At 40.2% G+C, this 16,470-nt stretch overlaps 1 protein-coding gene across 11 annotated transcripts in view; it reads right to left on the reverse strand.

The window, feature by feature from the left end:
- Nucleotides 1-6,150: 6,150 nt before the first annotated feature.
- Rbms3 (RNA binding motif single stranded interacting protein 3) overlaps nt 6,151-16,470 on the reverse strand; it is a 767,889-nt gene continuing 757,569 nt past the window's right edge. For 6 of the 11 annotated variants that reach the window (XM_076917936.1, XM_076917932.1, XM_076917931.1 and 3 more), the window contains 2 exons: nt 15,364-15,491; nt 6,151-11,699 (listed from right to left, as the gene is read on the reverse strand). In XM_076917936.1, the coding sequence (XP_076774051.1) occupies nt 11,693-11,699; nt 15,364-15,491 (135 nt within the window). In that variant the 3' untranslated portion in view covers nt 6,151-11,692. Of the gene's footprint in view, nt 11,700-15,359; nt 15,492-16,470 lie in introns of those variants that run through there. The other 5 variants (XM_076917935.1, XM_076917933.1, XM_076917930.1 and 2 more) reach the window with 1 other exon arrangement.

Consider the following 16,470-nt stretch of genomic DNA (forward strand, 5'->3'; position numbering starts at 1 on the left):
CATGTCGAACCAGGGCTTTCTCTTTTTCCGTCACAGAAATAGAAAAACTAAAAAATTAAAGCAGATCTGATAGATCACGTTTATAACCCCAACATTTGGAAGGCTGACATGGGATGACTACTGAGATTTCAGGGCCAGCCTGGGCTACATGGTGGGACCCTGTCTCTAAAAAGAAAAACAAATAAAGCAAGCAGACAATAACCATACAGTAGGAAACACGTGGAAATTAGCATTTTGAAAATTTCTAGGAAATATGAATACATTGAAAATAAAATTAATCTCTCTGCTCATTACCCAATGTAACAGCACCAAAATGATTTTTATGGTTGGGTTGCCCTTAGATTTTTCTTCTAGAATATCATGCTGAATTGAGTCCCTACAGTGGAATTTAAGAGGGTAGAACCCTCGCCTCCTTATGGTGGTAAGAAGCTGGTCTTTTAGATGTGATTAGATTGAATTAGATTAGATTCATGCACTAAGATCTCCCTGGTTGGACCTCGGTGGGCGAATTAGAGGAGATCCACACACTTCATGCCCTTTCTCTCTCCATGGCATATCCTGCGCTAGATGGCACTCTGCCAGCAAGAAGCCTACCAACAGGCAGAGTCCCTCAAACTTTTGTTTATAGGATGATGAATCAAAAAATAAACTTTTCTTTGTAACTTAGCCACAGTACAAAAACCAAACTGATTCAGGCGATGATGTGAGGTCAGCCATTACAACTCACTAGGTATGTGACTGTAGCACGAGGGAAGAAACTTCTCACTGAAAACATATGAAGAACGAGTTTTTTTTTTTTTTTTTTTTCCTTCTCTGTTTGCAACCAATTATTTCTGGTCAAAAGTAATAAGGGCTGGAGATGTGGATGAACAACTTAGCAAATGCGGAGATTTAATTGATAATTAAGCTGTGCGTACTCTAGTAACTTTACCCCAGATAGTTATCCATAGGATACTGATGGAAGGAAGGTTTCTGGGAACCTTATGTGCCTGGGACCAACTGGTATGGAAGTTTCACAGCCAAGCTCACTATGAACATGTGGCCCCAAGGCATCCTTCAAAGACTGCCAAAGCCTCGTTGAACAAGAAAGTACTAGATTTTTGCTCTCCCATCTCAAATGTTTTGGCTGATGCCCCCCCCCCAAGAGTCTAACAAGAGAACATGGCAAATTTAATCAAGTATTATGTAATATATGGTAATTTCCTCAGAAATAAAGACACATTGGGGAAACCATTTCCATCTAGTACCTGACACGGGGTGTCAGTTTTTTCAGGAAGTCTGAGTTTTTGACATTGTCAGATAGTGCTGTCACCTACAAGTCTGTTTGGCCCCATTGATAGCTACCTAAAATGCTTATGAGTCACAGGTTGGGCACTTGCACTCAGTAGATGGCTGAAGAGAAGCACGATCAGTCCAAAGGATATGCTCTAATTGTAACAGACTAACAGTGATGGGAACCCTAGCAAGGCTAGTTTTTGTAAAGTCCCCTTGGTGACTCATTAACTTTAAGAAATGCCAAAAGAAGGGCTGGAGAGATGGCTTCAGAAAGTTCTTATTGTCTTTATTATCCAATCAATTAATTAGGGTCAAATTCCACTACACAGAACAGTGGTCTTGTAGATAGCATCCCCGAAAAGCTGGAAAATTGCCTACATCCTTAGTCAGGTGACTTAAGGTGGCAGGTGATTTGCCCTAGAACTCCCTCCCACAGAACCAAAGGCAGACCAGAAGAAAGGCCAAGGGAGCAAGAGGAAAACTCCGAGTTTGAAGCAAAAATGATTTGTCTTGTCACATAGGCAAAACTTGGGTAAACTGGACAAAGAAGGAAGCCTGGCTTCCTGCAGACTTTAAAGTGGGCCATCTATAGCCATGGGGATCAACTCATTTGCTGTTGCTTTGTAGCTTTGCAGCCAGTTTAAGGCTGTTCTTTCTGGGTCAGAAGGTAGCTAACCACATTTAGTACTATGAGTTAAGTGTTACAGCTTTTGTCAGCTCTGGTAGGGAGAAGAACAGGTATTGGGTGTAACCATGGGATTTTTCCACCCACACCCAAGCTCCCAAAGTAATGACTCTGAGACTTAATAAATTATGCCTAGGCTATCAGCTAGGACTCATTCCCCAACTAGCTCAGAATATATATAATCTGTTTACTCTAGTCTATGAGTGTCACATGGCTGGTCACCTCTTTGCATTTTCTTGCCTCTGTCCCTCAGAGCTCATGGAGAATTCCTTCCTCTATCTGACTCTATCCCAGTAATCTCCCACCATACCGGAACTCCCACCTCCTATTTCCTGCCTAAGCTAATAGGCCAACAGCCTTTTACTGACAGTGATGCTTCCACACAGAACACAGCAGATCATCTCTATGGGTGTGTGCACTGCCCTTGGGTTGCTCCTTAACTCCATGCCCCTGCTGAAGGCTCCCAGCTCTTCTGGTTCATTTTCGGCTAAGCAGTAACAAGCAGCTGAAGGATTTTTTGCCACCATGTCAGTGTCTTTGCATTTTAAACTGCCTCTCTCTGGAGAATCTGTCTCTCATCCCAACTCAGCAATGGCACCTACTCCAAATCTGAGCTCCTTTGATTTCTTGCTCAGTGCTTTCCTCCAATACCCTAGGGGTACATCTCTAAGACTAGAAGTACGATGATGAGACATTTGGAAATACAAAAGTGATTTTGCTTACCAGATCCAGCCCTCAAGTCATGTCAGTGGTCTTAGAACTATGTAGAAAAAAAATCTGTGATTCAGGGGGCCTCGTTTTTACTAAATTTGGATCCTGTCTGCACCATGAACACCTGTAGAAGTCATACAGTCTTCTACAGCCCCAACTGTACATGTTTACATCATGGACAATATGTTGCCTTGGGCAAATACACAAAGACCAGCAGCAACACACGGCCATTGCTACTGGAAAGCCTTTACATCAATATAGAAAATTAAAAAAAAAAATAATCAAACTCCATTTGAATTTCATTGTGCTCCATGCTGGTGTTAGGAAGCAGTTACAGAGTATCCTTGTCAGCATTTCTTAAAAATAAAAGACGCTGGGGGGAAATGGGGAGATGTTTCCACATTAAAGGTGCTTGCTGTTCTTGAAGAGGACCCACAAGTCTAATTCCCAGTGAATACATAAATAAAAATTAAATAAATATTTTTAAGAACAGCATTATGGGACACATACCTTGTCAGAACTGTTCATGGCTGACAGTCCTTCTTGGAGAATGTAAATTACAAAACAGTAATACATACATACACACACACACACATATATATATTCATAAAATTATGATTCTTCCATGTATAAGGGAGACTGCATAGCACATGTATCTCATTTATTCATTCATTCTCAGATTGTCTTTCTCTACTTCTCACATTCTGAGGTTCAAGGATTTGGTTCTAGAAGTTTAGTTAAACATTTCTGAAGTTCCAGTGCCCTTCGATTTAAAGAAAAGGTTTTATGGAGTGTGGAAGCAATGAATTGTTTTTTTCAGAAGCTTTACATAAATAACAAATAAAACATCACTATTTTGAGTAAACTGTAACAGAAGATGAGTGCTAACATTTCAATGTTTGTGTCCGTCCAAAGTGCTGATTTCTGGGTCTGGGATGATGGCACTGCTAAGAAGCAAACTAAAGTCTGATTCCCAACACCCATGCCTGGCAGCTCACAACCGCCTGTAACCCCAGATCCAGGGCATCTGACACCTTCTTGCTTTTATAGACACCATTATTCATGTGTACATTCCTATACATATACATACATATATAAGTAATTAAAAGATTTACTTTTTAAAAATGTTAATTTTTTTCAATTCCCCAAGTGATGGCATGAAGAGGTGGATGGGCGTTCGGGAGTAGAGGAATTTGTCAGTCTGGAGTCCTTAGGAGTGGGCTGGTGTTCTTACTAATGAAGCCTACACGTTTGGTGGTCACTCTCAACATACATGCTCACATATATGTACACATATGTATATATACACATATATACATGCCCTGTAGAGACCAGCCCTTGCTAGACACAGAGACCTTGGGCTTCTCTACCCCAGCTCTGTGAACAATATATTCTTTATAAGTTACCTAGTATGAGGCATGGTGCCTAAATTGAGGATGATGAAAGAAAGGTTCATTTATGACCACATCCCTTTCATTTTCTGATAGTCTCTTATAAATCTCTTCTTCCAGCTTTCTCTTCAGTTCCTGCTGTCCAAACACCTCAAAGGAATGCACACAACACGCTCTGAGAGTATAGCCTTCATTTACCTGTCTCTACATCTTTCCTTGGTTACCTGTGTTCTAACATATAAAGATGACATCGGTGGAATTATCTTGACTCCAAAAAGACTTTGTCTATACGTTTGGGACTCACAGGCTCCAACCACAAGGCTTAATGCAAGGTCAAAAGCAAGGGAGAACTGTAGGAAATAGACCAACATTGTGAAGAGGAGATGCATGAAGAGTGGAAAGACCACGGGGTTGAAGATTCTTTGATGTTCATACACCCTCCTTCTCTCTTGGCTGCATCCCTGTGCCTACCGATGTTGAGTGTCACAGAATGCAGATTTGAACAAGGACAGACAGAGAATCAATAAAAGATGCTTCTTCTTGTGGATAATAGCAGAGGAAGGAGATGAAATTTACCAAGGCCTGCAGGGCCGTTAAGGGTAGATAATGAATGTCAGCATTGGGGGAAACCAATCAGGAATCATGAATATACAATACCTCCTATTTCTCATGTGTGCTTAGCATATCATATATAGACACGATTCACGGGGGCTTTCTATCCATTCAGACTTTGTTCATGCATATACATATGTGTTCTCTCTTTCTCTCCTCAGATTATCTGTCTCAAATACCACCATTTTTTTTTCTGTTTAACAAATTGCATGCACTTCCCTCCATCCAATATTTTTCTCATCTTCCACATCATAGTATCTTCGAACCACACAGTAAACACATATGACTGGATATTTCTTAGTCCTTGAATGTAAGATCCAAGAGAGCTGGGCAATTCTGGACCAGGGGAATATCTTTAAATTATTTGCTCACCATAGCTATCCACAGCTGAAGAAAGATGTACTTCTGATCTTGGTTCACCTGACTCTTGCAGGGACACAAACCACTGCTGAAGAAAGAAACTCTTGCATGCATACAGTACCGTGAGGGAGATGGGTAGCTGCTTACATCCTTTGTGTATGTAAGCATTCTTGGGAGATAGTGGGAAGACCTCAAGGGAGGGCTGTGTCTTTTCTAAAGGCCCCCATGGTGGCTTTCTCAGGCTTCCAGGTATGAATAGCCACTCCCTCTGCTCTTCTGCCTTCTGGCTTGAAATAACTCTTTTATTTATTATACGATTTCTATTTTCCTCTCTCTCTCTCTCTGTCTCTCTGTCTCTCTCTCTCTCTCTCTCTCTCTCTCTCTCTCTCTCTCTCTCTCTCTCTCTCTCCCCGTGGTGTATGTGTTAGCAAACAAACTTGAGTCCTCTACAGGACCCAACCCCTGTGCCATCTCTCCAGCCCTGAGTGATCTTTTCTTCCAGTGATTCCAGAAAAATAACAACCATATAAAAACCAAGAAGTAAATCCAGACACAGCTCCTCCCTTCCCCATACCTTCCCACAACAAGTTTCCGGAAAAGTGCAAATAAACACCGTGTCCTGCTTTGTTGATTTTATTTCCATTTTTTATTGAAAGCTTCATCAAAGAAAAACAGAAATTGAAACCTAATATCCACTGATCTACAGAGAGCCCAGGAAACAGGGGAAATGGTATCTAACTTGACCATGATACACATGAAAGAACTTAAAAATCAGAAATGCCATAGGATTACAGAACTCTCCTTGACAGTCAGAGACAGCAATACAAAGATGCCCTTAAAGAAAATCTCAAAAGAGTGTTTCAGGAGGTCCATGAAGTTGAAGACGACATAAACCACGGCTTTTAAAGAGGAAGCCCGGTCATAGTTTTCCTAGAAACTGAAATACTTTCCCCCAGAGCTTAAAAATTAAGATTCCAATGGTTTTCTTAAGTTAATGAAGATGATTGTTTCCAGACTGGAGAACAATGTAATTTCAGATACCCAATGTCTCTTTGAAATAATTTTAGTATTCCTAACAGGGACGGAACAGCTCAAATCTTTTTACATGTGAGGACATAACGCATTTGGGGAGGAGGAGAGAACGTCTTTATTAACAATGTTGGACCAGAGGTTTCAAAGTCCAAAGCGTAACACGAATGTTACACATTTTACTTAGATAATGGCCATAAACTTATGCCTCAGGATATAAGGAACTTTCAGTCTTAATACAGTAACACAGATTCAAATAGAAACAACAACAAAAATAAAAAAAGATATATTTTTTGTAGTAAAAAGATTTAAGAAGGGAATTAAAACTATATATTTAGCCAAAATGATCTCATTTTCTACTGATAGAGAATGTGTTGATTTTTTTTCCTGATTTGAGTTTCAGCCAAGGGAATGATGCCAAAATAGCCTTCTTCTAAGGGGAGCCAAGTTGGCTCTTGTAATTTTTCCATTTGTGTTTTGCAAGAATGCAGACAACTCCTGATTATGTGTGGAGGATAAGAAAGGGACATTATAGACTGTTGAAACTCAGAGTGTACGACGTGTGGACATTAATTTCAATAATGATTAAAACTCCCTTGGTACATCAATACCTGGGAAGCAAAACAGACTGGTGTGAGTTGCTATTTTCAGGAGTGTCTTCTGTCCACCCTCGCAGTGAGATGCTAAGGTTAGCAGGGCTAGTCATCGAGAAGAAAAGACAAGACACCCTACAAATGAGTTAGCTAGCCCTTTGAATATTGGCAGCAATCATGTTCCCTTGAAATGGAGCAGTGTTAAGAAAATCTCCCAGGTGACTCTGGGCTGACATTTTTCCCCTGAATTCCCAAGCTCCATCTTGCCTCTCTCTCTAGTTAACTCTGAAATGAAGTCTCCAACACATTATTTTCCTGCCCAGAACCTCATGACTGTTACTGCCTAGAAGACATCCAGTCCTTCCTTGGACAGTGACTAAGTCTGCATGTTACAAGTTGGGGTATTGGCCCAAAGACAATAGAAATCAGAAATCTGTACTGAACCTAGTTTCTCAAATCATGGAGCCACTTAGGGCTTCTTACTCAGCCTTCATTCTTTCTTAAATTTCAGATCATCACAAAGAATGGCTGGGACAGACAGTGTTTGGTTGAAGTGTCTACTTTAATATGGGTAACAAATATTAATCTTAAGTCAGACTCAACCACATTACAACACCGCAACTGTGAAATGAGTCGATTCACGGATGAAAGAAACCCCAGAAGAAGAAAATGGAAGCAAGGAGCTTGCCAATCCAGCTATTTCTGGGGTTCAAGAGAATCTGTCAAGGCCAGTGGGCTTAAAATAAATCTTTAGCATACTAGTCCCAATGTCAAAAAAGAAAAAAAAATAGAAAAAAAAAAAAAAGAAAAGAAAAAGAAAAAAGAAATCGTATTCTTTGCTCCACATTGTGGTCAAGATAAAATTGATCAAGGTTCTGTGACATGGTTCTATAATATTCTGATGGGTGATTGTTTTCCATGCTGAAAGCCATTGCATGTGGCTTTCAATACTTCTGTGTCACTAGTTTGAAATCATGGGTTTTCCACTGATGCTCATGTAAGACTTACTCTTCAGTCTTCAGCTCTCCTGCAGTTCTGCACACACTCACGCAGATGAACGTGGATTGTCAAAAGTAGTTTTAGCCTATCAGCATCATAGTATATGCAGATGTCCCATCGAAACATCTCCATCATGAAGAAGAGTGTGAGGACCCTGTTGAGACCAAATCCCACTCTTCAGTGAAGGGGATTTTTTTTTTCAGTCAATAGAAAAGATGTGTAGGTTTTTTCATAGATATTCCAACCATTAAACAAAGATTTAAAAAAAATAAAAAAAACTAAGCACATATTTTTAATCTTCGGCACCTGCTGATATTACCATTAGCTCACACAGGTTCTATCTTGTGAGGTCCTTAAGTGAAAACAGCTACTTGGTCACCATACACTCTGCCTCTCCTGACATCTTTGTCATTATTTAAAGACATCCACTGTTCTGACATAACAGGTAGCATTTCAATGACAGGTCATTTATCTTGTTTGGATTGTGGCTCTAGTTGGTTTCCTAAATCCAGTATGTGGTAATAAAAGGGAATAAAATAAAAATATTTTGACAATCTCAAAAATTAGAATTTACTTCAATTTTAAAAAGGACTGTAGCACTAAGTCATGAGGACCACCATGTGTAGTGATGACAAGGATGAGATTCGGGCATATGCACTGCACACATTGCGTTTGATTGTGTGTGTGTGTGTGTGTGTGTGTGTGTGTGTGTGTGTTGTGTACTACAACATAGCAATTAATGTCTTTTCTTTCCCTTTTACATTGGACTATTGAAAAACAATTCTTAGGTAAAAATGACAGAAAAAGAGAGACCCAATTTGAGTGTGCACAGTTTTTTTTTTTTCTTCTCAAAAGATTTTTATGGAATGGCACTATCAAGACAACCCAAACATAAAACACACAGGAACATAGAAAATGACATAATGATTCCCTTTGGCCTGAGGTGGCTGAAAAGAAAAGAGATTACGAAAATTTCAGAGTAGAAAGAAATGTTTCAGAATGAATATGTAAGACAGGACACTTGAGCATGAAGTTCCCTAGGCACCTTCAACCGCCACATGGTAGCTACCTTGAAGCCTCATTATTGGTTATGCAAATGAGACTCTCTTTGAATCATGTGAATACATGTATTTTTGTACTTTTACAGAAAGGACAAGAAAGTATGTTGGTTTCAGGTTCAAATGAATGATGCCCAGGATAAATATTTACTTACACAGAGAACCACGAGAAGGTGAAGGAGAAAGAGAAAGCGGAGTCACAAGTGAGTTTTCTGAGAGACCCTGGAACTTGAGGGTTTGCTTTCCACAGACAAATTCAAGTTCACCTTTCCAGCACACAGGGAGCTGACTGACCAGCGTGATGGAGGATGTAGACATCTCAGGTTCCCTCCAAGCAGGAAAGACATTAGAATAAAGGTGAAGCAGTGTGTTCATGCAGTGTGCCGATGTCTCCTTGGATACCATTCTGTAATTAGTTTGATGGCCAACATACGGAGTGACTTTTTGGGTTTGAGCTCTCAGTTCACAGGGTTGTAAAGAAGAGAACCAGGGTCTAATGAGACAGTAAAATAGGACCTTTGGACTGGTTAAGACTCCTTAGTTGTGGGGACCTAATAGGACTGTGATTTGCCTTACAGGTTATTTTGTTTCTGAAAGCCTACTCTCTTTCCCTCTCCAAGGTTTGTGTTTGTGTCCTCCCTATGTGCAGGCAGACCGACTAACCCTGCAGGAAAGAGCTTTGCCTACTTGATTCAAATGTTTCATTCAAAAGCAATTCTTGGGACTGGTCCAGTGACTGGAGTTCCATGCCACTGCCTCTAACTTCCAGCAAAAGAAGATCCCTTGATCCCAAATATAATGAGTCTGAACGGGACTGTCTCACTAAGTCAATTTAGATCATTTTTTTAAAGCCAAGTTTTGCATTATTCTAAGTGCAAATATCTCCTTTGGTTTCAGTGCTGGATCAACCCCTCATTCTGGTGGTTCTTGTTGATAAAAAGCCAACAATTTACTGATTGTCAACTAGCATGTTAAGAACTTGCCCCTACTGTGCTCAAAGGAGTCTTAGATCTTAATGGCCCCATTTATCTTGGAGAATTAAACAAAAATTTAAAGAGGGCTGTGTTGTCTCTCCTGTCAGTATCAAGATATGAGAACATAACAGGCAGAGGAAGTAAAAGAAAAACAACCCATTCCCAAACACAGAATCAAAGCACCTGTGCGGGTGGGCCAATAACAAAATGAAGGTGAGAAGACAGAATCTGTTTTTGTCGGTGTTTGAAAGAAACATTGTTACCAATTTGTGAGAACTTCTCTGGGGGCCACACCCCACTGCGCTGAACATCACCAAGCCTTTCCAACCAGTGGTCTCTCAGACATCCAAAGCATCCTCTGGACATGTCCTTAGCCTGCAGTTCAGATGATGACATTGCAACCTCTTGAACAAAGGACCCAGTGTATCTGTGGCCACCTATTCACTGTTGAGAAAGCTGGCCAGGAGCTAGCAAAACTCACAGGAGTTAAAGCCGCCTGCATTCATCCATCCATGCATCCATCGGGTCTCAGAGTCTTCTTGCTTAAACTGCTGAGCAGGGTAGGAACAAACTTCAACTATCAACAAATACAAATTTTTTGGGAAATGATATTTTTTGTGTGTGGTATGTAATACACTAGTGGAAGGTAGTTTAAATGAAGTTAGAACTGGTCCGGCCATGTAGGTCAAACTAAACTTCAAAGAAAGAAAAGCAGTGTCTACCATCATGCCTGTAACAGGGTCTCACTTCATCTTTGGTATAAAATGGGCCATCCATAGGCTGTGATTGACCACAACTAAGAAAGACTACAGAAATTGTCAACAATTTCTCTATCTATTGCTTTTTTTTTGTTTTTGTTTTGTTTTGTGTTTTTTGTGTGTGTGTTTTCATTTTATTTTTTATTTTTTTGCACTTTTTGACCATAAGCTTCTATCTACTTAATTTTTGTTTTGACTGCTCTTAAGCTAGATTTTGCAATGTGACAAGCAAAGCTGACTAAAACCTGACAAAGCTCATAGAAAAAATTGCAGGTAAAAAGCACTAACGCTTTCGCTAGCAACCACGCTCTTGTAAATTAAAAAAAAAAAAAAAATCTGCATTCTGCCCCCCAAACACGCATTATCTCTAATGCAGTTGTTTTTAAAACCACCGTGAATAACTTTACCATAAAATGTCTTTTAGCCTTTTAGAGTGATTGTGTCAAAGTTCATGAGAAGTCCCAGCGTTTCCCAATTCTCACGGTTGCCTTGGTTTCGTTTATCATCAAATTTTCTTCAAATGAAGAAAAGACATTTTCCTTTAAACTGTACAGTTTTTTCCTTTTTTTTCCACCCTAAAAACTCAGTCTCCATCTTCTTTGCCAGTGAAAGCTGGCACAATACCTCAAATCTTTCTTGATTTTTTTTTTACAAGACGCTGAAAGCATGCCTCTGGAGCCTTTGACGTCCTTAAAATTAAGGCAATTAAGATTCAAGATAAACCTTACCTAAATATTTCTAAGAAAACATAAAATATATATATATATATATATAAAACCCCAGAAGGTTCAAAAAAGAAAGAAAAATAAGAGGAAAAAATAGCTTAATTACTGAGGAAAATAATTTTCTTACACTTCTTGTTGCCCAACTCTTGACATTGCTGTTTCTACTTAAAAAAACAAAAACAAAAAACAAACAACAACAACAACAAAAAACCCTACTTATTCTGTTTTTTCAAAAAAGCATCAACATGTGATGTTTACCACCCCACCCCTCCCTTTCTGGGATTTCGTTTCCCTTTAATTAAAAAAAATGACAAAAATAACTGTTAGACCACACGAAGGAACCATTCGCACAGCACATAAAAATTTTGTTTTCTTTGAGTAAAGTATAAAATAAAAAAATAATAAAAATAAAAGAAGAAAGCTTTCCCTTGGCGCCTGTGCAAACTGGAGGCCAACTAACTTCTTGCTCAGTGACGTTTCTTCATTGAAGGTAAAGGTTCAGATGGACATCCTCACTTCTGTCTATGGTCTGCAAAGACAAATGGGTAAGAGTGGTTATTACATCCAAGTTTTTCTTCCGTTGTTTCCTGGGACTTCTCATTACAGGAGCCCAAGCTTTTGTCTGTCATATTCAAAAAAGCAATGCAACAGGCATAGTAGCCTATGAGGTGTTCAAGTGCTGTTCCTTTTCACATAAATTCCACACCTGAGCAAAACTTTGCTCATGTCAAAACCGAGGTTGATGGACATAGATATTTTTAAAGACCTACATATTTTGCTGTTGTATATATAACTGTTTGTCTGTATGTATGAGAATGCATCACGTGTATGCAGCACTGTCAGAGGTCAGGAGAGGACATCAGACTGCTTTGAAATGGTGTTAAAAGACCATGTGAGCAGCCATGTAGATGCTGGGAACATTAGCAAAAGCATCAAGGGTTCTTAAAAATATCTAAGTCAAAACTCAGATTGCCATGACAACTGCACCAATGCCTTCTAAACTCAGAAGCATTGTTATCTTCCATAAGGTTTTACCTCTTATGGGTCCTGTCATCCTCTCCCTGGCCTTTTTGGAGACCAAGCTGTCCACTTCAAAGCCTTAATAGACACACTTAAAGCAAGCCACAGCAGAAGGGAGGAGACACTGGATACCCTGGAGGTATATTTTATATTATTTATTACTTGACAATCAGAGGATTTTTAGTCCATAGACCTTGCTGTGAGGAGGGTAGACAGACAGACTTTACAGCTCAGTATCCCTCTCAGGTGAAAGCCCTGATCCTGATGTCATTTCGTCGGGATCTATGATGGGTTTTCTAACCCTAATTGTAGTGGATGGTGGAATATCTCTTTCATCAGGGACCCAAGCTTTACCCTTCGGAGACTGGTGACTACATAACTTCAGATGAGTGGGCCAGGGTCCTTGAGACTTGGATTGGAACACAGAGGTCACAAATGTGGAGTTTGATGCAAAGACTCTTGGTTCTGCAATTGGGAATTTAACTGGACTCGAAGATATGCTTTATGGAATCTGATTACATTTAATTTTTTATTTCATTATTTTTCTACACACATCCATAAATATATAAATACCATATGCTGAGTCCATTTTTTGTTGTTTGTGTGCACATGATTTTACTTTGTACTGGATGGACCAATAATAATTAAAGAAGAGGCTACTGATTTGAGATGGGGGAGGATGAAAGGGATGGAGGGAGGAAAGAACAGGGAAAAGGATTTTAATTAAAAATGAAAAAAATTAAATACCTAACTTTTAATTTTGTGTGTATATGTTGTGTGTCTGCACATTTATGGGTGCACATTTGGTTGTGCACATGTGGAGGTCAAAGGTCAAAGTTGAATGTCTTCCTCTATTGGTCTCTGCTTTATTTCCTTGGGACACTGACCCTGAAGCTCGCTTTCTGCAGAGCTGGTGGGCTGCCTTTTCAGGTCTTGAGATCTGTCTGACTTGGTTCACCCAGTGCTGGTCACATGTGTCCACACTCCAATTCTTTTGTGGGTGTTGGGGATTAGAACTCAGGTGCTCCCACTTTGAGAACACATTCTCTTACCAAGCGAGCCAACTCCCAAGCCCCTGAATTCCAGGTATATTAAAGGTTTTATATACAGTACAAGGAATAAGTGGTAACTCAGTGGGGAATGGAATACTCTTAGAATTTTCAGAATAAGTCACAGGTGTTGTCTCCTTCTGTGATAAGTAAGAGCTGAGTGTCCCCCTGCATCAATAATGGTGGGAAGTCCCTCATAAGTCTATCGTGCCAAGTTTTATGAGTATCCATGTGTGTGTCCCCCTGTGTCTGTGTGTGCACGCAAATGTCTATGTGGGTGCCCTGGATCCCCTAGAGCTGGAGTTATAGGCAGCTGTGAGCCACCACATGGACCCTTGAAACAAGACACTGGTCTCTGGAAGAGCAGTAAGTGATCTGAACTGCTGAGCCACCTCTCCAGCTCCAAGTCCTCCGTTTTAGCCTGAAAGGTAAAATGTAGACAATGAAAGTAGTGTGTGGCAGACCTTTTATTCATAAACCCCAACACTGTGCTTTACAAATGTGTCCCTGTGACCCCTGCCAGTGCCGGCTGTGCTTTGCAATCCTTGACTGTAGACATCTTAATGTTAAATGTATGTGATGTACCAAACTGCTTTTCAGGGGTACTAGATGGCTCCATCTGAACCTCAAACCTCACAGGCGGGTCAGCTAGTGTCTAATGAGGAATGTCAGCCATTAGGAAGTTCTTAAAGATCTCTACACACCATTTAACATAAGCACTCCCAAGAAAAGGGCCTCTAAGTAAAGTAGCGGCTGGTTCACCACTATGTCAGGAAGGAGAGCCTTTCCGGTTTGTGAAATCTAGCATACTGAAGAAAGCTATCCTAAGAAGGATTAGGTCAATTGTTTTGGAGGTATATTTTTCCATTACACTGGAATAGAAATAACATTAATTTCTATATGTTTTAATCTTGCGAGTGTAGATGTATATGTATCCATATATGTGTATGGGTGTATATATGTACCAGACTCTGTATGTGAAAATAAGGATACAGATATTATCTCTCTTAATCTGGCTTATTTCACTTAACATGATCTCCAATCCAACCATTTTTTTTAAAATAGAAACATCATTTCACTCTTCTTTGTGGCTGGATAAAATTCTATCATGTGGGTGTAGACCACACTTCTTTATTCATTCATCTGTTGATTACAGATATGTGTGATATGCTCAGCTTCTTCTGTATTTTAGGAGTGGCAGAACAGAGAGCAAGACTCTGCAAGCAGATTCATCTGAATAGTCTCTGTTCATCAGCGGTGAGGTCGTGATGCACAAAGTTGGACAGTTTGCTCACAGAGGCTTCTCCATATATACTTTCCCATTGTTAAGTTCTCCACTTCAGAGCAGAGCCCTTAGAATGTAATCTACATATTTGCTCTACACACAGACAAATGTAATTTGCTTTATGGGTGATTAAAATTTTTTTTCATGAGTAATTCTGAGTACATAGTTATTCTCCTCCACTATTTAATTCCTGGGCAGGGAGGGCTTAATATCTCTATCATATATTTAATAATATTCTACTTTTCCATGACCATTTGCCCAGGTATTCAAAGTCAACCTTCAATGAGAATGTCACTGTAATTGTTTAAGAGATAATGAACAGACTGTCTGGTCACTAGTTTAAAGTGGGAATATACTACATTTTTTTCCCCAACAGCATTGAATAGATTTTTTTTTTAATGACTGCAATGGTTCTCTCTTGAAGTGAGAACCTTCATTGACTGTTGGGTCATGTGATTTATATTAACCAATAGGATAGCATAAAAGCAAAACTGAGTACCTGCTTTTACTGGGTTTGCTTCCTGCTATTCTTGGAATTCTAACTTGTCTGGAAACTGGTTGGTTGGAAGACGAGAAGTATACAGTCAACCTTTCACCACCTCAAAGCAGAGGGTCGTGATGACCAATTATTCACACACAGGGCCAAGTACAGCCAGGACTAGAAAATCTACTCACCGGAAGCCAGCTGAGTGCAGCTCACATGATCATGAGCTCGAGAAATGCATACCACTAAGTGTACGGGTGGTTTCTGTGAAACCCAAACAAACAGAAACACTCCGAGCAAAGCACGTCTGGATCTCCGCTTACGAGGGAAGGAGTTCAGCACAACGCGGACTTACTTGGACTGTTGGAAGGAGTATGCCGGTGCATGTTCACTGGGTGTGTCCACTGCTAACTGTTGCTGCTGACCACTGCTGTCCTGGGATGAGGGGGCCACCGTCTGGGGAGAGGTATCAGCAACAACACCCTACAGAGGCAAATCGGTACACACAGCCCTTATTTATTTTAGCAAAGGGCCCTCTCTAGATGCTGCACAAATGACCTTCTTCTGTTGGGTTTGAAAAGAGATAACCCTCAGCTACAGGAAACCAAAGCATGGGCACAAAGCAAAATGTCAGGGTACGCTTTGTAACGGTTGATCTTGTTGTATTGATGACGGGACAGAAGTAAGCTCTGCCATCAGAAGTCCTTGGTTGTATGGTCGAAAAACCATTTCAAGTGTATTTGCAAGAGGACTCTGTCCTCAATTAAAGCTGTCTGTAATAACAGTCCGGGCTTTCCTACAATAACCTAAGCATGTTTTTAAAGATTTATTATATCTTCTTATTTATGTACAGATGTGCATGTGTGTGTGTGGCAGGGGGTGACGGTGGCAGCCAGAAGACGGTGTTGCATCCCTTGGAATTGGAGTTGCAAATGTTCCTGAATCTCCCAACTTGGGGACTGAGAACCAACTTTCTATATTATGAAAGTGGAAAAAAAACGCTCCCTCTAGCTTCTTGAATAAGATTTTTTGTTGCTGTTGCGATTGTTCGTTCGTGTTTTGTTGTAGATAAAGTTTCCTTGTGCAGCCCTCAGAACTCATGTCTCTGCCTCTAAGGTCCTGGGATCAAAGGCATGTGCCATCTGGCCCGGGTTCTTGTGTATGTTTTCTTTCTTTCTTTCTTTCTTTCTTTCTTTCTTTCTTTCTTTCTTTCTTTCTTTCTTCCTTCCTTCCTTCCTTCCTCCCTCCCTCCCTCTCTCTCTCTCTCTCTCTCTCTCTCTCTCTCTCTCTCTCTCGTTTTATTTTGGTTTGTTTTCTAAGACATGAGCAGGTATTCAGTCAGAGGCTTCAGAGAAATAAAACAGGAAGAGGGGATGAGGAGAAGGGGGAGGAAGAGGAGTAGAAGGAGGAGGAAAAACTGCAGCCATGGCAGCGTCAAGCTGGTGTAATCTTGGATATTTGC

The sequence above is a fragment of the Arvicanthis niloticus genome, chromosome 21, assembly GCF_011762505.2.
Source record: "Arvicanthis niloticus isolate mArvNil1 chromosome 21, mArvNil1.pat.X, whole genome shotgun sequence".
Classification (NCBI taxonomy): Eukaryota; Metazoa; Chordata; class Mammalia; order Rodentia; family Muridae; genus Arvicanthis; species Arvicanthis niloticus.